This window comes from Peromyscus maniculatus, chromosome 16 (assembly GCF_049852395.1).
Source record: "Peromyscus maniculatus bairdii isolate BWxNUB_F1_BW_parent chromosome 16, HU_Pman_BW_mat_3.1, whole genome shotgun sequence".
Lineage (NCBI taxonomy): Eukaryota > Metazoa > Chordata > Mammalia > Rodentia > Cricetidae > Peromyscus > Peromyscus maniculatus.
Window position 1 is genome coordinate 20,331,544 of NC_134867.1, and position 27,757 is coordinate 20,359,300.

Below are 27,757 nucleotides of genomic sequence, written 5' to 3' on the forward strand. Positions count from 1 at the left end.
TTTTCCTCAGTAGGCATTTGGATTGACCTGGTCATTTCCTTTCAAAAACTGAGTTTCCGTCAGCATTTTCAAGGGAAAACAGGTTTTGTTCTGAGTCTGGGAGGAGAACCCTCAGGGACCCGCCGTTGTTATAAATTGCCTGTTGGACAAGCTAGGAATGATGTTTATCAATCATAATGTCAAAACTTCCCTAAAAGTTACACATATGCTTTTATATTTATCAGATTTATCTTAAAAGATAAAAAATAAGTTATTGATAAACCAGAATATTGTACAATACTGCCTAACTTTGGAAATGGACTTTGGGGCTTTAAAAAGGATCAGGAGTTTCTTTAAGCCCCCAAATTTTCTTTCAAAAGTGAAAAATCACTTAGTGTGACTCTTTAGCCTTCACTAACTAGAACCTACATCTTTTACTTCCTAATACTTTCTAGAACCTGGCTTCTCCTTTTTAAAAACTATAACTTCCCTAAGGCAGCCAGCCCTCTGCTAAGACAGAGCATGGAGCCCAGAGCCCAGTGATTCAACCTCAAAACCAGTTTGGCCTGTTTGGTTATCAGCTATTGTATAATGCAAGGATAGAAGCTACTGAGTCACTTTTATATTGTTTTTATCTGAAACATCACTGCATCCACCGTATCATAACTGTAGAGGCAATGACTACATGCCAGAGCAGAAACCAGGGAGGGCCTGTCTCAGTCCCCAGGGATTTCCAGAAAGCACAAAGGCTCATGTATTGCTCTTATATATAGAAGTTTCCTAGAATAAGTGGCTCTGAGTACATTCTTTTTTATTTCAGAGTGATAACTAATATACCACAGAAAAGGAATTCTTCCGATGTACAGGCAAGGTATATTACTACATATTGGGGCATTTTCAAAGTTATTAACCTGACTCAGTGTTTCCCAACAAGCTCCAATCCTGACATCACCTTAATCTAGTGCTAATCAAACTTCTTTCAAAGTAACATCTGTGTCCTGCTTCTCTTCAAGACCCAGTACCAAATGCACTCTTGACACAGTATGGCCCCTAAATGGGGGTTATACCATCAGAACATTCTACTGCATTTTCGAAGTGTTTGAGGATAGCCAATATGATTGAAGTGAAATGCATCCTCAGTCTGTTCTCATTCTTTCTCAACTGCCAAATACTCAGTCCACTGGACAATAATGAATAGCTCCAAACTGACACCCTAGAGACAGGTCACAGGCTATAAATCCTAACCAAACAGTCCTGTAAGACACTCCAGACTCTGCTTAGAGGTGGATGCAGCTGGACTCCACTCAGCCTTTTGTGTTTCCTAATGCTGACTCTCTGATCGACCCAAGTCTCATACCAATACCTTTACTATGAGTCAACAGGCCTAAGCCACCAGCACAGAGTCCCGGACAGAAAAAAGCAGTGCTCCTTTGTAAGTCTGTATCTTTATTGCATGCTGTCACCAGCCAGTGGCCATTGTCTCTTTCTCTCTTGTTCCTTTGGCCTTTCTTTAGCCAAAACCTTCTGTTTGCATTCTATTAACTTGTTTGAGAAAGATGTCTTTGGTTTTCGTCTACTTCTGAGAGTTCATTGTTTACTTTGGTAGCTCTTCTTCCTGTATTAATCACATTTGGTTCATAACAATTATTTAGTTAGCTCCTAAACTAAAGGTTAGTTACTTAGGATGGGCTCTACTCATCTTAAATGGGCTTAATCATGGGTCTTCAGTCAGCTAACAAGACAGGTTGACCAGAGGGAGCTCTGGAAAGTTTCTCACCCTCCTGCAGATTGGTTTCTAAGTTGATACCTGTAGAATTCTAAGAAGAGAAAGCAAATGCCAACTTATAAACTCTTAAGTCTCTACCCCTGCCACATTTGCTACTATGCCATTGAGCAAAACAAGTCAACTCATCCTGATTGAGGTAGTTGCCAGAGAGGCAGGAGGTTGCTTAAGAGTGTGGACGTATAATGCACAACCTAAAAGGGCATTTTACCAAAATTTATACATCACTCTTCCTCAGCTGACTACAGATGTTTCTAACGATTTGGTCTTTTCCTCCCTTCTGTTTCTTGGGCTTTTACTCTATGGTCCTTATAATACTTACAAAGGCTACAGCACTCCATGATTTTTAAATTTCTGTTGCATTGTAACTTCTCCATGTGAACGACTTCAAGATCCATTTTCACGGAACTATCTTGTCCCTCTGTCTGGACCTTTCTGTTCCTATATTTCTTCTGGATATTTCCATGAAGATATCATACTTTGCCTTAAAAATTGATGTGTCAAAGGAGGAGGGCATGATAAAGTTATGTCTCAATCAAAAATGTGTTTTTTAAAAAGAAAAAAAATCTTGTACCCAAAATTGATGTATGAAATAAATATTTCATTTAATGTTTCACCTATTTTTAAATGACAGTTTTATTCCAGTCCCTTTCTCTTTTTCATCATCTAATTTAGTTCCACTTCCATACTCACCAGATAAGACAACTCTAGAATGTATTTAATTTTAGTTTCAATTTTCCAGCCCTAAAAACAGTGATATGAAAACTTGCCAGACAGAGCTATCATGTAAGAATTAAATTGGTTTCATATGTGCTTAGTACTTTGAAGATACACAAAAGAAAACATTCATATTGCCCTCAAGTCCTATATTAAGCCACAGGCCTGCTCACCTCTCTACTCTTCTGTTTTAATCAGACCTAGAAATCAAAATTAAGTCCTAATAAGATCCTGCTGAACAGTTTACTTAGCTTTATCCTCCACATTTACAAATGGTTACAATGAAACACCCACCTCAGGAGGATGTTCTAAGATAAATGAAAATACAAGCTAAGCTATATGTATTTGGGGAAGGACAATGATAACCCTTCTTAAATGACAGTTACTATAACTTCTTGCTCTACTAACAATAAATACAAAATTATAGGGAAAACAGATTACCAATCCTTTCAAAAAAGAATTCCTTCTAAAAAGAAAATCGTGTAAGTTGAGCCTTGAAAGAAAGTCTGATTTCTTCCAAATCAAGACTGTACCCATTCATCCATGTATTGCTCTCTTCACTCACATATTAAACAATTATTTTTTCAAATGTGCATAACATGACAGTTTGTGCTTTTCCTATGGCATAAGCCATCATCTATCTATCTATCCCAAGAAACTTAAAAGAAGTTCCTACATTCAGAAGCTAACCCAGCAGGACAGTCTCATAGGCCAACAGCATCAGACAAGACCACTTTGTGGTCATGATAGATGACAAAAAAAAAAAAAAAAAAAAAAAAACAAGATTAAATTACTATATTACCATATTCACAAAAGCATATACATTGTTTAATGACAAAACAACCAAAGACCCATCTATCGTGGCTCACTTGGATGACTCCTGCTTCTTTGCCAATTGTGTCTTCTCTCTCTAACTAGTCTTGCCTCCTCAAGATTTACTGATGCTCAATTCCATGTGCATCTCTACTTTCTGGTAGAATTCAAACCAGAGCAAAGTCTCTCTTCCTTACACCCAGAGCTACACTTTCAAACAAAGTAGACTTTTCTAATCTCTATTTCTGAGATGATCCTATGTTCTCTGTGCTATGTTCTTTCTCTACAAACCACTATAACTGTGCTGCTGGAGGGCTTTTGCTAAAGAACGTTGGCATAACATTCTCTACATATTCTTCTGACTTCCCAAGACTGGAAAATTCTCTGAAGAAGAAGAAGCACTGTCTCAATAATATTGACAGTATCCATGATTGAAACTTTTAATACAGTAAGCACACAAGCGAAAAGTTTGTTGAGTTCCCTAGAAATTGTTTCCTTCGATGATCAGAAGCGGTGGGGAGACTGAGGAGAAAGAATTCTAATCACACCATTCAGAATTACCAAAGCTACCCACCCACTGAAATGCTTCCTGGGCAGCAGTGGAGGAAAAAAGTAGTGTTGGTCTCATGGCATAGCATGTCAGTATATTATAATTAATACTCAGATATGTGAGATCAGAATATCATTATAATGATCTGGTATCTGTCAATAACACTCCTCTGTCAGAAGAACCATATGATACTCGTATAAACAATTCAAATCAAGCTGCCAATGACCTATGCAACATTTGTGCTAGTGGAAATATTTTTCAATAAGATTCTAAATTCCTTTCAAATTACTATGCACGTGATGTTCAGAAGTTCCTAGTAACTGCATTTCTTGAATTATTCTTTTCATTTTACCCTCAAAAAGGCAGAGAACTTATGAAAAATTCTCATTAAATTTTTCCAAAACTTGAAGGCTTTAAAAACTATTCTATGAATTATAAAAATACATATAAACATTAAAGACTTTGACATGCTAATTAACTCAATTTTTAAATAGAAAAGCATCTAACTGAAAAGTATCAGTAGAAAAAGCATGACATAACAGAAAATCATATGCAAGGGTAGTATCTGAATTGAGCTAAATAAGCAATAAGGTGGCTAATAGAGATCACATGATCTATATTTGCATCTATGCATTTTAGCAAAATTCTGATGTTCCATTAATCTTCAAAGAAACAGCCACATAAACTAATACTAAAGTTGCAGGCTTTGGGAAAATAGCTTTAAGGAGGCCTGAAACACCATTAAAGCTGCTATTAATCTGCATAACTACCTTCCCCTGAGAAAGCAGCTCAATGTTTTCAGTGCTAAGAAGTGCTAAGGACCCCATTAAAAATGGAAATCAGAGAGAATGCTGTAGAGAATGTAGCAGTTAATTAGCAAGGAAATTAGCAAAAAGAAGATAGAATTATTTTGTTTGGTAATGTTTAGAATGTAACAGTGAAACTCTATTAATATCCACTCCAGTCAACTTTCAGCATGTATAAGCTGAAAATATTTCATAAACATACTAATTTGAAATTATATATGTTGACCATAAAAACTGAAATTACAAGTCTGGCCCACAACATTAATTTTGTAAATTGGGTTTGGGTTTGCTTCCCATTTTTAAGGTCTGCCCAGTAATTACTTTACTTTGAATAAAATAACTAGGGTATAGTTTAGAGTATATGTATATGACTTTTAGATACTACCTCCATGAGAATTATCATTTTTTCTGGCTTCATATTCATTCTATGTTATGAAAAATATTCTGTCAGTCCTGTGGGTAGAGTACAGCAATTTATTGTTCTGGAGGTTTGAGATTACGGTACTATGACTGTAAATCTAACAAAACATTAAGATATGAACAGTTCACAGAGATGATGCATAATGGTTGATATCCTTAATATAGATCCCCTAATAGATTAAAAAGAAGGTAACTTAGTTCGTTCTGTTAGCTGCTCTTTAAAAACACCTGAGGATTGCAATAGTGATGCACTGAATTAGTCATTTACCCAGGTAGTCTTATTACATATACACTAAGCTCAGAGCAGAGGCATAATAATGGCTTTCCTTTTGACCACCCATGTCCCCTGTTCTGCAGAAAACAAAGTTTCCACAATGACAAAGGATGCTAAAACCAATAAGCAGAAATTCTTAATGTATTCTAGAAGCTAGGGTGGGACTGAAGAGGAAGAGGCAAACTAAGCTCCACCACATCGGGTAACAAAGAGGAAGGGGCATTATGGGAAGGTGAAATGGAATAGTCTGTCTGAAAACCAAACCTACAAGTGAGGGACAGTACTGAACTGTCTAAGACAGAAAGGTCTCCAGTGTAGGACTCCAGCTACAGAGAAAGTATACTATGAACCTAGATTAAAATAGTGCTATCCTATACCATAGAAGTGGAAAAGAAGTTGCCAAGTAAATAATACGTAACATTTATTAAACCCTTGCAGTTGGAGAGGTTCTTTACACTGAATCTCTTTGGACAGTGTCATATCAGAGAATGAATCTTGAAGAACAGGTGTCATAATAGTTTGCTCAAGATGACACAGGTGAGTGGTGGCAGCCATATTGGAACCCAGATGCTGTGCCATGAAGCATACAAGAGTGTAGGTGAAAAGAACAACCAGTATCGTATTTCCATGAAAAATCTATTCCATCGGTGCTCGAGCCTCACTCAGATATTTGCCAAAAGAACCGAGTCTGGCTCTAAAATTAATGTATAATAGAGATTATTACTGTAATATTGGAAGTTGGATGACCCAAAAGAAATGTTTTTCGTCAGTTAAGGCAAATTATTGTTTTCTTTTTCTTTTCTTGGCAGTCACATGACAAATCAAAAAACATGGGAAAAGTTAGCTCTTACCTTACTGTGCACAAAGTTGTGTATGAGTGACATGCTTACCTTTTATTTGTAAACAAAAAACAAAAAAGAAAGAAAGAAAGAAAGGAAGGAAGGAAGGAAGGAAGGAAGGAAGGAAGGAAGGAAGGAAGGAAGGAAGGAAGGAAGGAAGAAAGATCAAGATCCCAAGATACATCAACAAAACCAATCTAAACTCTGAAATGAACTCATCTTGACAAAAACAAGCTACCTGGGGGTCCACTAAACTATTGCTATCAAAAAGCAAATTCAGTCAAATTGAAATTTAGGTTCTACTCTTTAACTATCATCTTTAGTATTAGTAGTTTATGATTTATCTCATTCACATAGAATCTTCCATTGTCTGTAATTTGTTAAAAATCTGAAAAAAAAAACTTGGGGTTGGGGATTTAGCTCAGTGGTAGAATGCTTGCCTAGCAAGCACAAGGCCCTGGGTTTGGTCCTCAGCTCCGGGAAAAAAAAGAAAAAAAAATCTGAAAAAAAACAATACTTTCTTTAAATAGAAAATCATCCTGAATGAAATACTGTAAGTGACTTTTCCAAAGTATTATCAACTTCATTATTTTTTTTAGAAAAGATAACTCTCAACTCATCTTAGTGACTCCAAACCATGATTCATCAATGTTCCTCAAAAGTATAATGAGATGTATGGAACCAAGTCTTTCCCCTATTAATTATTTAAGACCCTATTAACTCAGTTTTTAACTGTGATTTCAATGTAGTTTAACTGGTACCACTCCTACTTATTTCATTATATCTTTATGGTTTTTCCTTTTTTTTTTTAATCTGAAGGTTCCTAAACAAGAGTATTTCTCATAGTTTTGGATACTTAGCCATCCTTCCAATACAGTTGAAACTAGTAGTTGATTATCATTTTCTGTAAAGTGGTGGCAATTATATAAACACGTATTCTATAAAATAATATAGATATATTTATATTCTATGAAATAATACACTGAATATAAACTGTTTCATGAATGCAAACATAGTACAGTGTTAACATGAAAAATGACATTAAAACTGAGATAAAATTTTGGTGAGTTCATTCCTTCAGCAACACATTTACCATACTCTTGATTCAAACCACAGCAAGGAGCAGATAATAACAAACCATTCAAAGAGGAGGGAGAGTGTGAATCTACAGGTAACACAGTCATCTAGTGATAACTATTCCCAATTGACTTCATGATGTCTAACTGCTCATTTGTCTGATTTGAACTGTTAGTCCTACACACATTCTTATCTTTGACTGATCAAATACACTTTATTTCATAAACAACTATATGTATATTTAAGATGTATTTAAATTTTGTGGCTATAAACCCCTTTTTAGTTGATTTCTAGAATTATAATATTTAAATATGCTTTATCTTGGGAAAGAACTACACATCAATTATTTTCATCTCAACACACATATGTTCAATAATCCTTGAGAGTAAGCACAAAGGGAAAGAAATAGCCCACACGAAGAACAATTGTATGGGCTGCCCATGGGGATTTTCTAATGACTTGACTACTCAATAGAGGTGAAGTCTATTATGCCAGCATGGTTTACAAACATTTTGAAGTCTCTTTCTTCATTCATTTATTAATGAACTTTTTATTTTGAAACTACATTGCTTATCTTCAACTAATGTAATTTTCAAAAGTTGGCCTCATATCCCAACTGAAAAACTGACTGACACCTAGGTTGAAAATGACTGACATCACTGAGTACATTTTCTATTGATAATTATTAAATTCAATAATATTTGATTCATCAAACAATAAAGCTTCACTCTGTTCTAAAATGACAGCATGAGACATTTCTGAAAATATCCATTTTATTTCCCCAGGCTACTGTCTTCAAGCCAGACAGTGGCAATGGCCTTAGATTATATATTTTAAAAGAACTCTCATTTAACACATTAAAAAGATTATAAGTAGAAATGTATACTCTAAAAGGACAAGAAAAAAGATCCATTATTTTCATACTTCAAAACATTCTGATATTTTTATCCTGTAAGCATTGATTACCAATAATCGCAAATTACAAGTCCTGGGGCTGAAGAGATGACTCTGAGTTAAGAGCACTCACTGCTCTTCCAGAGGACCAGTGTTCCAGCACCCACATAGCAGTTCACAACCCCCTGCAACTTCAGCTCCAGAAGATCCAATGCCCTCTTCTGACCTACAAAGACACCAGGCATGCTCATGGTACACTTGCACACAATGCAGGCAAAACACTCATACACATTAAAAATGGATTAATAAATATTAGAAAGCTACAGATGCTGATTCTTCTTGTCTTTTTCAAGGTAGACTCTAAAATAGTATTTAGACAACAAAAGAAAGGCAAGGAGGAAGAAGATGGAGGGAGGAAGGGAGGGAAGGAGGGAGGGAGGGAGGGAAGAGGGAGGGAGGGAGGGAGGGAGGGAGGGAGGGAGGGAGGGAGGGAGGGAGGGAGGGAGGGAGGGAGAGGGAAGAATCTACCTTTAAGAAGGACAGAGGGAGGGAGAGGGAGAGGAGGAGGGAGGGAGAGGGGGAGGGAGGGAGAGGGGGAGGGAGGGAGGGAGAAGGGGAGGGAGGGAGGACTCTACCTTTAAGAAGGAGGGAAGCAGAGGAGAGGGCAAAGCTTCCCACACAATGTTTTGCTTTTTGTTCACGTGATCACAAGAGATACAGGACTCTCCTGTACTGGTGCTTCCCTAGCAGTCCTATGCACTAAAGTAAGCCATCGTCAAGCTTAGGGGGCAGAGAGAAACTTCATGCCCTTTATAGTTTGCCTCATAAGTGCTGAGACATTTAAGAACATAAAGCCAAGTTATATACCTAACAAAGCAAATACCCATTCCCCTAACTTTGCTGAGTCCTTCTCCTAACGCAGTGGATGGTCACAGAACATAGCAGTTGATTCTTAAGTAAGAACACACTCACAAATATGAGACAAAAGGATGGGTTTTAATTTAAAAAAAAAATGACACTCAGAAGTTACTGTGAGGATTTGATGTTTTATGTGTTGTTACTGTTGACTTTATTGTTGGCAGTGCCCATGGGACCCGGGGCCTTGTAAGCATGAAGATCTGAGTTGCATCCCCAGAACCTTTGTGAAAAAATGGTAGCATGCACTGTATCCTCAGCTCTTGGGAGGCAGAGCAGGCAGCTCCCTGGCACTTAGTGGACAGCTAGCCTAGCCTATTTGCTGAATTCCAGATCAGTGAAGGATCTGTCTTACAAAGTGTATAGTAGTTGAGGAACAGGGAAGTTGTCCTCTGGCCTCCACATGCAAATGTATACATGTACACAACATGCAGACCAGAAAAGGAAACATGTCGTTCAGGTCATAGTTTTGTAGACTCCAGACCAAGACCAAGTTGACCCCAGCGCTGTGGACCTCAGATATAACAAAACAGTACAAGTGGGGACATAGGAGAAAAAAAACGATCCCCTGGTGAGAGTAAAGAGAGGAGGGAGAGACTGAGGTCCCACAGTCTTGGAGGACACAGTCCCAGTGACCTAACAACCTTCCAGTTGTCCCCACCTGGGGACCAAGCCTTTAATACATCGTAACCAGTATATTAGCTGTCTTTAAAAACACCAAATAAATACACAATGGAATACTACTCAGCAGAGAAAAACAATGACATCATGAGGTTTGCAGGCAAATGGATGGATCTAGAAAAAATCATCCTGAGTGAGGTAACCCAGACTCAGAAAGACAAATATGGTATGTACTCACTCATAGGAGGATACTAGATGTGGAACAAGGATGACTGGACTGCTACTCACATCACCAGTGAGGCTACCTGGAAAACAGGACCCCAAGAAAGACACGAGGATCGCCCAGTGATGGAGAAATGGCTGAGATCTACATAAACAACCTGGACATGAGTGGGAGCAATGAAGGGCGAGGGTCGAGGGAAAGAGAGCGGGAGATCCCAGCTGGATCAAGAACAGAGAGGGAGAACAAGGAATAGGAGACCATGGTAAATGAAGACCACATGAGAAAAGGAAGAAACAAAGTGCTAAAGAGGCCCACAGAAATCCACAAAGATACCCCCACAAAAGACTGCTGGCAATGGCCGAGAGACAGCCGGGACTGACCTACTCTGGTGATGGGATGGCCAAACACCCTAATAGTTGTGCCAGAAACCCCATCCAAGGACTGAGGAATCTGGATGCAGAGATCCACGGCTAGGCCCCAAGAGTCTGATTGGCGAGAAAGAGGAGGGTTTATATGAGCGAGAATTGTTGAAACCAAGGTTGGATAAAGCACAGGGACAAATAGCCAAACAAATGGAAACATATGAACTATGAACCAAAAGCTGAGGGGCCCCCACCTGGATCAGGCCCTTCGAATCGGTGAGACAGCTGATTGGCTTGATCTGTTTGGGAGGCATCTAGGCAGTGGTACCAGGTCCTGGGCTCATTGCATGAGTTAGCTGTTTGAAACCTGGGACTTATGCAGGGACGCTTGGCTCAGTCTGGGAGGAGGGGACTGGACCTGCCTGGACTGAGTCTATCAGGTCGATCTCAGTCCTCGGGGGAGGCCTTGCTCTGGAGGAGGTGGGAATGGGGGATGGGCTGGGGGGAAGGGGAGGGGGGCAGGAAGGGGGAGAACAAGGGGGTCTGTGGCTGTTATGTAGAGCTGAGTGGTATTGTAAAATAAAATAAAATTTAAAAAAAGGAACAAAAAAAAACACCAAATAATATTTTTCTAAAGGAGCTTTGTGTCACAAGACCTTAAGCATAAAGTTTTTGATGGATTCTGGATTGAAAGTGTTGAAGAAAAGCACTCATCTATAAGAGGATCTAGGAATGAATTCAAATTGAAGATAATATGAACATAAAGGTTCTTCACCGAAACAGAATTCTTTAAGAACTGGGTTATTGTCAATGTAAGATACTTAGGGAACTTAAAGCATGTCCAAGTGCAGTAATAATCTATTAGGACAGTGGTTCATTTTAACAATAGTGTGGTTCTTGTAAGATCTCTACTCCCAGGTATCAAGGAAGTTGAGGGTAGATTTCAACAAACCAAACCCTTCTATGGATTTGCCCTGGTAGTAATAACTATAGAAGTACTTACATTGTTTTCCTAATAATGAAAGTCAAGATAAAGACAGAAACAGATAAGCACTACTATATGTTGAACTAAATAATTAGAAATTAGATGAATCCTCTTTCATTGGCTTCCCATTGCCTACTCCTATCCCTTCAGTGAATGCAGGCAACAATCTCTCTTCAGTTCTACTTACTTAACTCAATTAACCACGTTAATTTTTACAGCGTTCAAAAGGAAAACTGGAATATGGGCTGAAAATCTCAATGAAAATATTTAATTTTTTTTCTATGATTCACTTGATACTAAAGCACTGTATGAGCCTCTAGAACATCCTCACTCTAAAAACTGGTAAGTTAAAATCACTTCTGTTGGTGGAATGGAAGTACTTTTGGCATCCTGTGGAATTTGGCCAAGTGGTGGCAAGAAACCAGGGATCTGGGTGACTCTTTTATGTGTGCCTAGAAAGAAACAAGTATCCTGCTTTGGCAAGGCAGACATCCCGTTTCTCCTGAAGAGGGTGTAGAGAAGCACACTATGGAGACCAGAGTTGGCAGTGATGGTAGCACAGGTGACCACCAACTCCAAGAGGAACGGTCTAGAGTTAGAAAGTGGAAAGTAAAAAAGAGTGTTCTTGACTACAGCCCATCCCTGTGAATTGAAACATGACCACAATGCTTTAGCTGCTTTGTTTTGTATTCATAGGCAGACACTCTAAATTAGTCCAGACACCGTCCAGCCTTTTAACCAGGATATGTTCACCTTGGGATAGCTCATCTTCTTTCCGTATGCTAGCCAGCAGCATTTGTATAAGGATAAATGTAGTTAATGTAACACATGAAAAAAAAAAAGGTTAAGAGTTTTCATTCACACATAGTCATGAAATGAAAGAGTCTAGGCAACCCCAGAGATCTTAAGGAGAAATCAGAGTCCCCAAACTGCAATGAGTCAGATATATTTAAACACTAGTATACCACAAATTCAAGGCACTAAATATTAACATTGAAGTGTTTGTTCTGGTAATGTTACACTGAATATAAAATATGCATAACTCTTGACGCAGAAACCAAGTAGTAAGAAACACATGTAACCAAGCATTTGGTGGATGAGAAAAAGATACATTTTTTTTTTTCTGTTTAGGAGTGCCTCAGATATTACTCACTTTCATGAGAAATTAGGTGAGAGAAAATCTAGGAAGATCTAGATCACAGAAAATAAAGGTTTATTCAGGTCTTTCTTTTCTTTCTTTTTCTTGAAGCAAGGTTCTGAGGCTGGCCTTGTATTGACTGTGTGGCTCAGACTGGCCTCAAACATGTAGCAATCCTCCTGCCTCAGGCTCCTGAGTTGCACCAGCTAGGGAATCTTCTCACTGATAACTTATCAGTTCTGCCCACCAAAAGTCTAAGTTAGTTAATATCTAGTTAGGCATAAATTATAGCCTTCTTAATTTTAAAGGTTCTTGATATGGGGGGGGGAATCTCAAAAATCACCAAACTGTCCTTCCTTTGGAAATACTGTTTGGAAATCAGTGGCAGTGGCCCATGGCTGTCCTTGTCATGCTGTTTCCTGAGACAGTAATAGATGTGCAGCTCACAAAAAAACAAAAACTACAGAGGAAAGGGAGCGAAAATGATCAAATTAAACAATATGTAATTCTAAAGAATTAACAAAAATATCACATTAAAACAATAATAAAAGCAAGCAATCAGAAAGAAAAATCCCTACATAAGAATATGAGAGGATTCCTAGTGATCTCCTCTGGAAGGAACCCTTCTTTACAATGAGCCTGTTCCCTGAATTAGATTTCATTGGAACTCATCGCCAACATTGAATCTCCTCAACTTGCTTCCTAATCCCCCAGGTCCTATAAATCCATTGTCAAGATTACACTTTATCCACTTCCTAATCGAATGGCACTAGCACACCCACAACTATGTCTGCTGTTTGAATGGATGAATAAACTCATAAATTTTTCCTCTTTCATGCCATTACAAACTGTAGGGATTATTCAAATACTAGGATGAATTCTCTCTCTCTCTCTCTCTCTCTCTCTCTCTCTCTCTCTCTCTCTCTCTCTCTCTCTCTCTCTCAATATTTATTTTGGCTCATGGCTCCTGAAGGTTTTCATCTATCATGGGAAAGCAGGTACAGTGGCTAAGCTCAGTGTGGAAAGAACATGTGACTGATGGGTCATGTTATGGTGGAGCAGTAAACAGAGAGTAAGATGGACAGGAAAAGCTGGGTACACCCTTCAAAGGCATGTCCCTAAGGATGGACTTCCATCGCCTAGGCACAACCTCTGAAAGCTCCCACAGACTTCAATAGCAGCACCCCCTGCTGGACAAAAAGATTCAAACAAAACCGAGCCTGAGAGGGACATCTCAGATTCTGACCACAAGTGGTGGTAATCAGATTTATTCAGCAACCTGTTGTAATCCATCTTTACAAGGGTAGATAATTGTTTAACCACCACAATCAGAGACAGGTAACTGGAACTAGGTCTGCTCATCATCAGGCCCCCTAAGTGAGTTGTTTCTCCAGGATGAAATAGTTCTGAAGAAATATTTCCATGGCTTTTCTCTTTAAAATTTGCTGTTTATATATACCTGGCCAGTTTTTAATCCTAACAACCAAGAGCTATCATAATATGAATAGTACACCTCAGGATCCAGGAATTCCAAGAGAGTTCTCCCTGATATGATTTCACCAGAAGAACTAATACTGTGTAGGTGTGTCCTTGACTGTGTAAATCAGCCCACGTATGAGCGTTCCAGATTGGAAATGGCTGTGGTTAGCTGGAAGGTCTGTAGCATGAGTCAGGAATGCTTGGAAAGTTAACACCAAACAGAAAGCCTCAAATTTTAGATTTAATAGCCGGTTTAGGGGAGACTATGGTTCCCCACAAATGAAAATACAGTTCTATGTAAAGTGAGGCAGAGGGAGAGTATTAAGTGGACCGGAGGTATGCGCACTGTAATCAAAGTCATTTGAACAGTGATCACCTGCCCGATTCTCTCTCACTTTTCTAGAAAAAAAGCATGTTTCAATTAGTGGCTTCTGACCAGGACTTCCACACATTGAGCCGATCTGCGGGTGAAGGGCAGTAGATAAGTAGAAAGTAGAGTGCTCAGTATCCAGCCCCCAGTGATTCGAGAAACAAAATGTGGTCTGTGCTACTCACGGCTCTGCCTGGAGACTCCGGTCCTCTGCCACGTAATTGGAAGGAATGTAGCCCTGCAGCTGCTGGCCCAAGCCGGCTCCCTTCTTCTCCAAATGTCTGGCCAACCACCAGCCCTCATGCGAAGTATCCAAGACTTGGAGTTTATCGCCTGCTCGGAAGCTCAGGTCCTCTGCAGTACGCGCTTGGTAATCAAACAGAGCCACAAAGTAGTGGCCAGGGCTTCTCTCCAGCTCCTGTGAGCTCGGAGCCTCTGGGGGACAGCAGGCCCCCGGATTCTCAATCACCACTGACTTGTCTGGCTCTTGGGACCAGCAAGGGAGAAGAGGCTGCATGTATGCCCAGAGTCTCACACAGACGCTGCCCATGGTGCCCTGGCTGGGAGTAGGGGAGAGGATGTCCCTCTCCCCACAGGCTGTACAGATCCACTGTCTTCCTCCACCAGGCAGCTTCCAGATCAGCTCCAACTCACCATACTGTGCAGAGGGGATAGAGTCCCGCTTCGAATCTCTCCGGCAGATCTGGGCTTGGCCAAGACAGACTCACAGCTGGCTTTCTGTTTGTAGCTTCTGCCCTGGGGCAAGATCAAGCAGGGACTGGACAGGAGGTCCAGTGGGAAGGTACTTCTTCCTGACTGCTCAGGCACCAAAGGTAAATAAAATAAATGGCGGGGTTTATTTAAGCAGACTTCTGAGAACAAAGAACAGCCCGCTGTCCCTCTGTCCCAAGAAAAAGTTAGTAAAAGACGGATACTAACTCCGGGCCAAAGCTCCCGATCTGGCCTGCTCCAGCGGCTCTCACCCTGCTTCAAGCCAACAGCTGCACTGGCCCTGCTCTCCCCCGAGCTTTCCTTTTTGCTAATGAATAACCAGGCCGTGGAGGTTATCGCCTTTAACATCCTGAGCTGGACGGACTGTAATAATTCCTCCTTACTTCCTGGTTTCTTTTTTGTCTGATCTAAAAGGAACTCCCAGGCCAGCTTTTTCCCCTCCCTCCTCCCACACCTAGGAGAGACCAGCCCCCTTACCAGGGAGCCAGACTCTTAAAGCAGCCAAACTCTAGAGAAACACCCTAGCCCCGAGAGCTCCCTGTCTTACTATATCCCCTACACGGAATGAAGGGCAGAGATTTATTTCCCCACAAATATGTGCAGGATTGTTTTGATACTGGTAGAGAAAATTAAAAAGAGAGAAAACTGGGCATTTAGGTATTTGCTGCCAGACAGGGAGCAAGTGGGAAAGAGCCCTTGAGTCCCTAGCATATTTTTTTAATCACTGGGAATAGATTTTTAATAGCCTCGATCGTTTCTGAAAAAGTAGAAAAGCAGCCGGGTAAAATGCTGAGAACCCGCAAGGCTGCTTTTTCCCACAGAAGCATCCCATGCCCCATCCCTTACGTCGCTGTGTCTGTGGCGTGCGCTCCCAAGCACACACGCAGACTAGGAGACTGTCTGCTAACGGCATTTGTGAAGCTTCTGTCTGTTGAAGCTGGACCTCAGGTCCATACTAATTCTGACTCGGTTGGTGGTAGCTGTGACGGGACTTCAGAACAACTGAGGCTGGGATTGGGATAGCCATCGCGGGGCCACCAGCAGGCTCTGCCCTGCGTCCTCTGGTTCAGGGCCACTGGCTCCCTAGAGGCCAAGAGCAACTGTGCAAACTATCTACACAGGCCCTGTGCTGATGGGGAGCATCGCAAAATTTCTCATGGTGTATCATTTGGTCGAAAATAAAACGCTTTTCTTTGTTTTGTATAAGATTTTTTTTTTTTTAAATTCTTTCTTGGACCTGGAAACAACCTAGATGCCCATCAACTGAAGAATGGATAAAGAAAATGTAGTACATTCACACAATGGAGTACTACTCAGATGAAAAAACAAATCACGAAATTTGCAGGCAAATGGTTGGAACTAGAAAAAATCATCCTGAGTGAGGTAACCTAGACCCAGAAAGACAAACATGATATGTACTCACTCATAAGTGGATATTAGCTGTGAAGAAAAGGTTACCAAGCTACAATCTACAGCCCTAGAAAAGCTAGGTGATAAAGAGGGCCCAAAGAGAGATGAATGGATGTCCCTGGGAGGGGGAAATAGAAGAGATCTTCTGGACAAACTGGGGGCGGTGGGAGGGAGGGAGGGAGATATGCAGGTATGGGAACATTAAGGATCTGGTTGGGAGGGTTGGGGGCAGGACAGACGGGGAGAATAATGAAAGAGAGAGCTTGAGGTGGGGCGGGGGGGTATCATTTGGGGATAGGGAGAAACCTGGTGCAAGGGAAACTCCCAGGAATCCACAAAGATGACCCCAGCGGCTAAGACTCCTAGCAACAGTGGAGAGGGGTGCCTGAACTGGCCATCTATTGTAATCAGATTCGTGACTGCCCTAACTGTCACCAGAGAGTTTTCCCTCCAATAACTGATGGAAGCAGATGCAAAGATCCACAGCCAAGCACTGGGCTGAGCTCTGGGAGTCCTGTTGAAGAAAGAAAGGAAGGATTGTACAAGCCAGGGGGCTAAAAGTCATGACAGGGGAACCCACAGACACAGCTGACCTGAGCTTGTGGGAACTCATGAACTCTGGACTAACAGCTACAGAGCCTGCATGGGACTGACCTAGACCCTCTGCATGTGTGTGACAGTCGTGTAGCTTGGTCTGTTTGTAAGGCCCCTGGCAGTGGGATCAGGACCTGTCCCTGGCTCTTGAGCTGGCTTTTGGGGACCTATGCCCCATGCTGGGATGCCTCACCCAGCCTTGATGCAGTGTGGGGCGGAGCTTGGTCCTGTTTCAACTTGATGTGCCATGCTGTGTTGAGGAGATCTGCCCCTTTCTGAATGGAGATGGAGAAGGAATAGATGGGGAGGATGGGTAGAAGGGAGGTGGGGGGGAGGGAACCAGAAGAGAGGCAGGAGGGGAAACTGTGGTTGGTATGTAAAATAAATGAAAGAAAAATTTAATAAAAACTGTTTTTAATTCTTTTTTGTGATTTGGGATGCACTTAGTCTTCGCTTCAACCCACCAATATACCCTAAAAATGTCTCTCCTGAAACAATCATTCAATATATTGACAGAGCCTTCAACCTGGCTAACCTCATCCTAAGACAATTTCAAAGCTCCTTTCTTATCAACTTGCACTCAGGTGGCAAAAGCAGGCAGATCTCTGTGAGTTTTTGAGGCTATCCTGATCTACATAGTGAGTTCCAAGACAGCCAGAGCTATGTAGAGAGATCTTGTCTAAATAAGTAAGTAAATAAAAGATCCAACTCAAATAGAAAGAAGAAAAGAGAAAACAAAAAATAAACAAACCAACAGAGAAAAAAAAAAAAACAGAGAAATGTGTCATGAGTCCCATATACTGTTACTTGTTCCAAAGCCAGGCTCTAGTGGACAGAACATCTTGAGTCATGCTTTGAGATTCTTCAGCTGTCCCCAGAATCAGAGTAGAGGTAACATTTTCCAGGAGCAGAAAAACCACAGGTAGGGTTGCAGAGATGACCTGATGGGTGAGACCTAGCCTAGCTACATGAGCATGAGAATCTGAATTTAGATCCTAGCGCCCAAGTGAAAAAAAAAAAGCAAGCATGATTACAGCCCTGTAGCCCCAGGAGAGGGAGACAGAGGCAGGAGGCAGCTGCCAGCCTTGCTCCAAGGACAATGAGAGACCATGTCCAAAGGCGATAAAGTGAAGAATGACAGACCAAGACACCCAATGTCTTCCTCTGCCCTCCACATACATGTTCCCCCATACGTAGGCACATATGCACCATACATGTCATACACATGCACACACAAAGAAAAAGCCAAATCCTGAGCCATATTTTTTGTTCTAATAGCATGAGACCTAAAGTAGAATGCACATGTGATTCCATATTTTATACAGAAGTAAAAATAATAATCATGTGATAGCAATCAATCATAACAAATACTCCGTGCCAAACAGTACGAACGGTGAAGGTGTGGTGTTCTCTTAGGGCCTTTAAACAAGGCCACAGAATCTAAAGTCTATCCTGGGACATCTACGTGATCTAGAAACCGAGAAGGGTTAGGGGTGTCCACCAAGCAGAGGTGGTGAAACCCAGCTGTAAGTGGGTGCAAGACTCAAAACATGGTGGGAAAAGACAAATGACAAGCAGCACAGAGCAACCACTGAGCCGCTGAATGAAACTGAAATGGCACCCATCGTCCAAGGATGTCAGGAGAACGGTAGCCTGAGACACTGAGCCCAGTGTGAAAGGCTTTTCTCATGTCCACGACACTGGAGCTCTTCCAGGCACCCAAGCTTGAAGCCTGGCAGGCGGTTTTTACTCACTGCCTGGCTTCTTTCATCTGCTCAGTCACCCGCATCTACTCACTCTTCCTTTTCATTTATCCCACAAACTTTTTATTTTTTTAACTCCATCCAATGACAGCTGGTCACTGACCAGAAAATAGAATCTTTCCCGTCCATTACTCCAGAGGTGTCTTAGCTCTCTTCCTCTGGTTTAGTCTTCTCTCCAGCTTGCCTTCCACCATGAGGTGAATGGTGTTTACAATAGGTGGGTGTTCCTCATAGGGGCGAGGACTGTAACAAGAGGAATACAGATAGCTTGATCAGTGTAAAGGGCTTCTGTGTACCGAGAACCAGACGAGGAACGTTGCAAATGATTCGGCATTTCAAGAACAATGTCTATGAAGAAGGTAAGTCGTTTTGTTTTGTTTTGAGAAGAAACTGAGGCTTAGAGAGGTTAGGTAGCTTGCCCAAGGGCGCAGAGCCACCAAGTGGTTGAACCATGAGTAACACCCTGACTCAATCGTCGCAGACTCCAAAAATGAAAACCCTCACTCAGCTTTGCAAACTCAAAAATAAATAAATAAATAAATAAATAAATAAATAAATAAATAAATAAATCTGACGCCACCGTTCAAGGCTAAATTCTCCAACAGCCTCCAGCAAGCTTGGAATGCCGCCTAAACTCTTAAGCATGGCACCCAAAGTCCTGGAAACTCCTCCAAATTCCTGGTCCCTCACTCCTGAACATAAGACCTATCACTCCGTTTCCAAAACTACCTGGCAGCAGCCACTCCTGAGGACAGAGTCCATCTTCCCCCTATGGCACAGTCTCCCTCCTCTGATGGCTTCCTCGTCATTTCTCCATGCTGGCCTCAGCATCAGCTTCTCTGACATAATAGAGTAGTACTTTGCGCACCCCTGAAGCCTGGTGAAAACTTCTACTTGGGTGCTCTCTGCGCCTCTTGCTTCCTTTATTGTTTACTTTTCTCAGGAGAACAGAACCCGGTTCTCTGTACGTTTGGTGCCTCGGACAGTATCCAGAATGTAAGTAGTAGATAATAAGTATCTGTGAACGACCTAGTTAACAAAGACAAAAAGTGAGAAACAGAGATGGGCAGAGGGGGAGGAAGAGAGGGGAGGGGGAAGAAAGGAAAAAAAAGGAGGAGGAAGTGAGGGAGAGAGAGGAAGGGAAATGGGTTTAATGAGTTGGAGGTGAGACAACACTTAGGAAATACCCACACGGAGTGAAAGTCTGGAGGGTTTAGCAGCCTCAAGCACAATGTACCAACAGGCTTTGGAAAATGCTTCTCCCCAGCCCTGATTTCAGGCTTTATTGAACCAGCTGCCCAGAAGACACCAGTATTCCTTCCTCTGGTCACTCTCCCTTCTCATCCCTACACCAAACATCCAGAATGCATTAATTATATCACCCTCTTGCACAATAACCTCCAGCAGATCCTCAGCACCTGAAACTATGGCTTAGAATCAGAGCTGAGGAATGCAGGCTTTATCCAGGCATTATCAGACAGGGCCTTTCAACATCCCATTCCATTACGGCCCTGTATTAGCCTTCTGGCTCAATCAAAGTGGTTTGTGGAGGCTCCCGGGGCGCCTTATCTGTTCCCACATCTGGTTCTGTCTCCGCTGACATTCCATTGCTCAGCATTCCTTCTCCTCCGGGAAGATTCTGGCCTGCATTTCAAAGTCTGAATAAAATTTCTATTACCTCCTCTAGGCTTTCCTCTGTGCATCCCTGCCAAAAAATCATTTCCCTTCCTCTGAGATTTTTCTAGCTCTGTACTCGCTGCTCCCAATACCCACAGCCTTGAGTGAATTCAACCCTCCTCCTGTATCTGGTTTCCAGAGTGTTGTGACATCAAATCCCACGGCTGTTCCATTTTATGCTGGGCCTTGGTTCTCATCGCGCCTTTCTGTGCTAGGTGGCCAGTATGTCAGTTCCTTCCATCTCTCAGAGCGCTGTTAAGTCACTCACTGGTCTGCTGGACTCAGTGGGTTCCACCTTCTCTGCTGACCTTGTCACAGTAATGCACTGAAATTCCCAAACTGGCTGATGTCATTTCCTTTGCTCGCATTAAAAACAACGGTGAAATATCACCTGGCTAACACACGGTCTTTCCTCCGGGGACAAGTATTTCTACTGCTTACCCAAAGCCCATTTTCCTTCTTCCCTTTCTTTACTGACAATGACAACTTTAAAAAAAAAAAAAAAAAAACAAAGGCTAATGAATACATTGTCTTTAAAACTTCCAAGTCATAAGTGACCAAAAGAAAACTAAGTAGAACTCCTTAGGTGAGAAAGTCCCTTAAGGGAGTGGACTCAGCTGGACAACCTATTCTTTTCTTCCTCTCCAATCTCTTTCCTCTTGTGTAGAACTCAGTGGAGATGGGTCAGGAAAACAACAACTCCTGGCCATCGAGATGGGTTAGGAAAAAAAAAAACAAAAAACAACAACAACTCCTGGCCAAAGGAATAGGATCTCTGGCCTGGGTGAAGACTTGATATTGCAGGTGGGCTGCTGAGTCAATCGCTTTGACTAAGGGACCACCCTTGAGAAGACAGGCTCACTTTAAGCAATGCTAAAGTGACAGTTAAATAACTAAAGAATAACTAGTTCTTTAATGAGAGACTGTGTTTCCCCCAGAGAATCCCTGCCCCTAGTGAGGGGCTGGGAGTTAGACAGAGTCCCTGATAGGCAGACAAACAGGGAGAGATGCCATGACTAGGTCATGAAGATGGTCGACTTCCAAAATGGCTGCCTTCCTCTTTTCCAAGACCGCGTCTTCCTCAGCCTCCAGACCTAAAGCAAAAGCCTTGCAGCCTAAAAACAAAGGCATGGGCGACTTTCTATCTTCCTCCAGTATGGCTCTCCTACTGATAAGCCTGCCTGACTGGTTCACTGCCCGTCAAGACATGTTTACACAACAGTGGTGGGCCAGTCAGCCATCCTGTCTTTGTTCAAATTAACCAGCCCTTACCTGAAAAACCCCTCTGTGGTGATATTGTGTTCCCCAATATATTGTGCATCCTAATAAACTTATCTGGGGTCAGAGGACCAAACATAGAGGCCAGAAAATGGTGGCATTCTGGAGGTAGAGATCCATCCGGATCTCTGTGAGTTCAAAGCCACACTGGAAACAGCCAGGCATGGTGACACACGCCTTTAATCCCCTGAAGTGATAGCAAGAAGCAGAAAGGTATATAAGGTATGAGGACCAGAAACTAGAGCCTGGTTAAGCTTTTAGACTTTTGAGCAGCAGTTCAGCTGAGATCCATTTGGATGAGGACTCGGAGGCTTCCAGTCTGAGGAAACAGGATCAGCTGAGGAAGTGGCGAGGTGAGGAAGCTGTGGCTTGTTCTGCTTCTCTGATCTTCCAGCATTCACCCCAATACCTGGCCTCAGGTTTGATTTTATTAATGAGACCTTTTAAGATTCATGCTACACCCCTCTGAAAAGCTGTCTCTCTTGGTCTCTGTGTGCTTGTCGTGTGTGTCGGCACATTTCCTCATTCCTAATGAAATTCTTTCTTCACCAGCTGGTTCTGTCTGCACCTGTCTGCTGTGTTAGAGAATTTCCCCAACCTTTTCCTGCCTTTTAATTCTTTAACTGGCTGAGAAAAGGAACCCAATCAAGACCCGTAAGTGGTAGCATGAGTGCAGAAGCTTATGGCCCATAGGCTTGTGTGGTTGTAAATCTGCCCATTTTCTTAACACTTTAGGCTCCCCACTCCCTGACATTCTGGGTGTTTTTACTCCTCTAATGCCCTACCACCACCACCACCACCACCATGTGACCGACCTTGATGTCATCTTAAATAGCACGGTTTGTCCTTTCTTCGACTCCCTCTTTCAAGCATCCTGTCTGACCTGAGTTCTTTCTTTTAAGTGCTAAAAGTTTTCATTGAACTTACATGAAACTTACTCTATTCTTAAATTCTCTCATTACTAAAACTAAGAACCATAAAAATGGACACCAATTTTCCTTGGATCAATTGTGCTAACTACAATCAGACATCTCGAAGCATATAATGGCCTTAAAAAATTGAAACAGCAATGCAGTGGTGGTGGTGGTGGTGTACACATGTAATTGCAGCATTCAGGAGGTAGAAGTAGGGGAATATGGAGTTCAAGTCTACCCAGTGAGTTCAAGACTACAAGAAACCTTATCTCAAAACACACACACACACACACACACACACACACACACACACACACACACACAGAGAGAGAGAGAGAGAGAGAGAGAGAGGAAATAGTAAAATATCAAATAAATCTGTGCTACTAAAAGTGTGTAGGAACATCTATATTCAAACTTTTTGCAATATAAAAGCTAAATTATCTTCTGTCTACATAAAGAATAATTATTTTAATTTTTTTGTATGCAGTAAGACTCATCTTACCTGTTTTTGATGACAGAAAAGATGCCTAGATCCTGTACCTATGCTCTTAATCCCCTTAAAAACTTGATTCCATCAATTAGTGATCATCATCTTAAAGCACTGTAGTCAAGTTCAAGTCTATTGATCAATAAAAATAAAAGAATAGAATATACAAAGGAAGAATGAAACAAAATGAGGAGTGGAGGGGAAATGTTTAAATCCCTTTTTCCAACTGAAGTTATCACCCCAGCTCTCTGCCTTTCATCTCTGGGAAATACTAAGTATTGCCTCCCAGACTTCTTTGCAGCTCTTTGAATGAAATTTGGTTTCACCTCATGCACTGAGGTAAACCCACATAATATTGCAAGTAGCATGCCACTGGCCAACATCTGTCCCCAGATTCCTTCCTGTAGTTGACCCTCACTAGTTGATAAAGGCAGATACTCTAAGCCTCATGGAAGACTTAAAGCTGTCTTTGTTTACTGTATTACCTGTCACATAGGTGTGTGTTCCCTCCCCAAGTCTCTATGCAGAAATGCTTTGCTGGGGCTTTTCTTCCTCTGGCACACACTGGACAAACACGCGGTTTGCATTTCCACTTTCACTTCTGATACTTCCCACAGCTACATTTCCATATGCACTGACCTGCTGAGGTTCCAACCCACTGAGCCATGGCCTTGGTGATTGGACATAACCTTCTAGAATATCAGTTCAGCAGATTCAAAGTACCACTGGTTATCATTCTTTCAAACCCTTCATGTACTCTGTTGTCATGTACTCTGCCTTGAGGAAAAGCACCCTCACCTTCAACCTTAAGAAGCATCCTGGATGAAGGCAGAAGTCTTGAGATGTGGCATCACTCAGCAGTTTAATCTTCCCATTTGCTTCTAGACAATACTCACAATAATGCCTTTGGCTGAAGCCTGACAGGGTACCTGGGAGTGCTCCATCTGTTCCTTCTTATCTTTCGCCAGCTCCTTGTTTAATTGTCCTCTGTGGGTCTAGATATCAGCCTGACACTAGAATCTCTTAGAATGAGCTGCAGAGTGTGAAATATGTAACAGAAAGGTCAAATTATATTCAAAGGAAAAGGATGGTGGTGGTGATGAGAAGAAGAGCCTTAGTATATGAAGCACATGAGAACTTATTTCTAAATTTGTCCTGGTTTTCTTGGTCACAGGATTAATGCCCAGACTAGGAAAAGATCAGACATATCTGAGTGACATTTGGAATTAAGGAAAAGCAGTAATTACTAGGAACCAACATGGGCTGAAAAGGTAAAGAAGGATGCCAAATTAAACTTAATTTATTTTCCATGGAGAAGCTCTATTATAAAGGGAATATTTAAATGACAAGAGCACTCAGGAGATATGAAAATCAAATGCTGTTTTTACCATAACTGCTTCTATCTACCCAGATAAATGTTGAAGGACATGAATTTTGAGGCAGCTTAGCAAGCCAAAGCTCTCCTATCCATAATAACGGTATCTTTCCTGGCCGTGGAGACACTGGACAATCAATACTCAGGAAGCACTTGGTATGGATGTAGTCTTGTGCTTTGATACTTAGATAAAGTTTCTATTGCTGTGAAGAGACACCATGAACCACAGTAACTCTTATAAAGGAAAACACTTAATTGGAGCTGGCTTAGAGTTTCAGAGGTTTAGTCCATTATCATCATGGTGGGAAGTGTGGCAAAGAGCAGGCAGACATGGTGCTGGAGAAGGAGCTGAGAGTTATACATCTTGATCCACAGGGAGCAGGAAGAGACAGTGACCCATTTCTCCTAACAAGGCCACACCTACTCCAATAAGGCCACACCTACTCCAACAAGACCACACCTACTCCAACAAGGCCACACCTACTCCAACAAGGCCACATTTCCTAATAGGGCATTCCCTGTGGACATGGTGGGGGGCGTTTTTTTTTTTTATTCAAACCAACACAGAGACTAACAATGAAACTTCATTTTTAACACTTGAAAGCTCATGAATTATTCCCATACTGACTAATCAGTGAATTTCTGTACTGATAGGAGTTTCCTTGATGCCAGTAAATAAATTTAGCTTTCATTAAAAAAGAATAAATAAAGAAAAACAAGGCAGGCATCTCCATGACAGGTAAGGTGACCTGCTGACATCCCACACAACCCAAGTCAGAAGCACATTTTTTAATAAAAGGGGGACCTGCAGGGCCCTGGCCCCCGTTTTGGGTAACTGTTGCCTTGCTTGCAGACCTTGACCTTGATATCCTCCCAATGCTAATTCCCTGCCAGGTTCCACCCTCCTGAATGCTTAAGGGAAGTTCCTTGTCTGTGTATCCTGAATAATGGGCGTTAACAACTTAGATGCAAGATTGTAAAACATCAGTAGCGAACTTCTGCCCTCCGGGGTCCTCCCATTGTGCTGTAAGCCTGTATTTAACCTCCTACCCCCTTCAAGAAATGACATTCGACATTTAAAATTAAAACATATATATATAATTGAATGAATACTGTGAATGTAATCTATGAATACCACAAATGTGATTAATATCATGAGTGTAAGTAGTGAATATCATGAGTGTAATTTAAAAAATAAATAAAAATAAAAAAAGAGAAAAAAAGGAAAACAATACTTTATTGAAGTCTTTGTTATGTTCTCTGACACTGTGAAAGTCATGGAATAGGCATAGAGTATTGAGTCTTGTATAAGATTTTGAAAACAATATTCTATAGCTATATATATAAGATAATGGATAACTTATTTCCAGTAGAATTAATAAAAAAAATCTTCTATATAGAATCTTCCAGAGACAGCTGATTGTCTTTCTAAAATGGAGACTGGCCTGCCATGTATCTTAGGTGTAGAACACATACTGAACACATGTGAGGTCCTGCCTAGATGCTATACCTAGCATGCCAAAATTTTAAAAAGAAGAGCCAGCCAGTGTAGCATGTGTCTATCATGCCAGCATTTAGGAGATGGAGGCAGGATGATCAGAATTTCAAGGTCATTCTCAGATGCAGACCAGCCTGTGGTATATGATAAACTGAATCAAGATGGGTATCTATGGTCCACCCAAGTGTGATTTGTTCTTGACCATCATACAGACACTTCCTCTATCGAGGTTCACATTTCTCTAGCAGCAAAGTTACTTAATAATACTGACCAGCTGCTGTGTTAGGCACCACCACAGTTTCCCCAAATGATGTAAGACTAGATCACCTGGAGAATACTGCTCTCCCTCCCCCTCCCCCTCCCCTTCCCCTCCCCCTCCCCCTCCCCTCCCCCTCCCCCTCCCCTCCCCCTCCCCCTCCCCTCCCCCTCCCCCTCCCCCTCTCCCTCTCCCTCCCCCTCCCCCTCTCCCTCTCCCTCTCCCTCCCCCTCCCCCTCCCCTCCCCCTCCCCCTCCCCTCCCCCTCCCCCTCCCCCTCCCCCTCCCCCTCCCCCTCCCTCTCTCTGTTGTTCTTACTCTCTCTGGTTTTCTCTCATGTTTTGACATAGAAAATGGGTGATTGGGCAGATTTCACATGAGCATATATAGGACTAGCGTAAGCCACTTACCATTAAGCACTCAAGTTTCCTGGGTATTCTAAACTCTGTGCAAAGTAATCTCTACAGAGCCTTGACTCTTGTAGTTGAACTCCTGACAGCAGATGTTGTTGGTTGTTTTCTTACTCTTTGTCTTTTTGGGGGCCTGCCACCCAGCTCCCAAATAAATCATACATGGAAGCTTGTTAATTATGAATACCTGGCGTTAGCTTGGCTTGTTTCTTGTCAACTTTTCTTAGGTTTAAATTATCCCATCTGTCTTTTGTCTCTAGGCTTTTACCTTTCTCTCTTTTTGTATACCTTTCCTTCTTACTCCATTGCTGGTTGTCTAGCTGAGTGACTGGCCCCTGATGTCCTCCTCCTTCTCTGGCTCCAAGATCTTTCATCACCCAGATTTCTCTTTCTATTTATTCTATCTACCTACCAGCCCCACCCATCCCTTCTTCTGCCCCACTATTGGCCTTTCCCCTCTTTATTAGACCATCAGGTGTTCTAGACAGGCACAGTAACACAGCTTCACAGAGTTAAACAAATACAACATAAACAAAAGCAACACACCTTAAAATAATATTCCCCAACAGAAGTTTTAAAGTTTTAACCATCTACTATAGAAAATATTTTAAAACAGGTATTGATGCTAGTAAAATAAGATGGAATCACAACTAGCTGAGAAAAGGACCTGCCTATTATTTGGTGTCCCTGAATGGAATGGGGGATGGTCGTATACTGCCATAAGGAGGCAGAATGACTAGTGAATACAAGGCCCTCTTCCCATTTTCTTATGTGGTCTTCGGTAAGGTTGATGGCTCCTTGGCCTCAATTACGTTATCTATAAAGTGCTGTCAATTTCTTTGCAATAACGTATACTTCATTACTTTGTGAGAATTAATGGGAAAACTACATTAAGATATAAATTCCCACTCCCAGCACAAAAAATCATTCCTTTGGGACTCAGCTCTTGGTGCAGACCCATGATCCCTCTAGTTCTTTTTCCAGCTTTTTCTTCTAGCCCATCTCTATTCAACTGCTACACCCAGAAAAACTACCAATCTCAATTGCCAGATAAAGAAAAGTACTTTGTGATAAAAGCAAATTTAAGCAATTTCTTTTCATAAATCCAGCTCTCCAGGA

General features: G+C 41.6%; 1 protein-coding gene across 1 annotated transcript in view; it reads right to left on the reverse strand.

The window, feature by feature from the left end:
- Frk (fyn related Src family tyrosine kinase) overlaps positions 1 to 15,381 on the reverse strand; it is a 102,883-nt gene extending 87,502 nt beyond the window's left edge. The window contains exon 1 of the mRNA XM_006984316.4: positions 14,431 to 15,381. Coding sequence (XP_006984378.2) covers positions 14,431 to 14,795 — 365 coding nt within the window. The 5' untranslated portion in view covers positions 14,796 to 15,381. The remainder of the gene's footprint in view (positions 1 to 14,430) is intronic.
- Between the last annotated feature and the right edge of the window lie 12,376 nt (positions 15,382 to 27,757).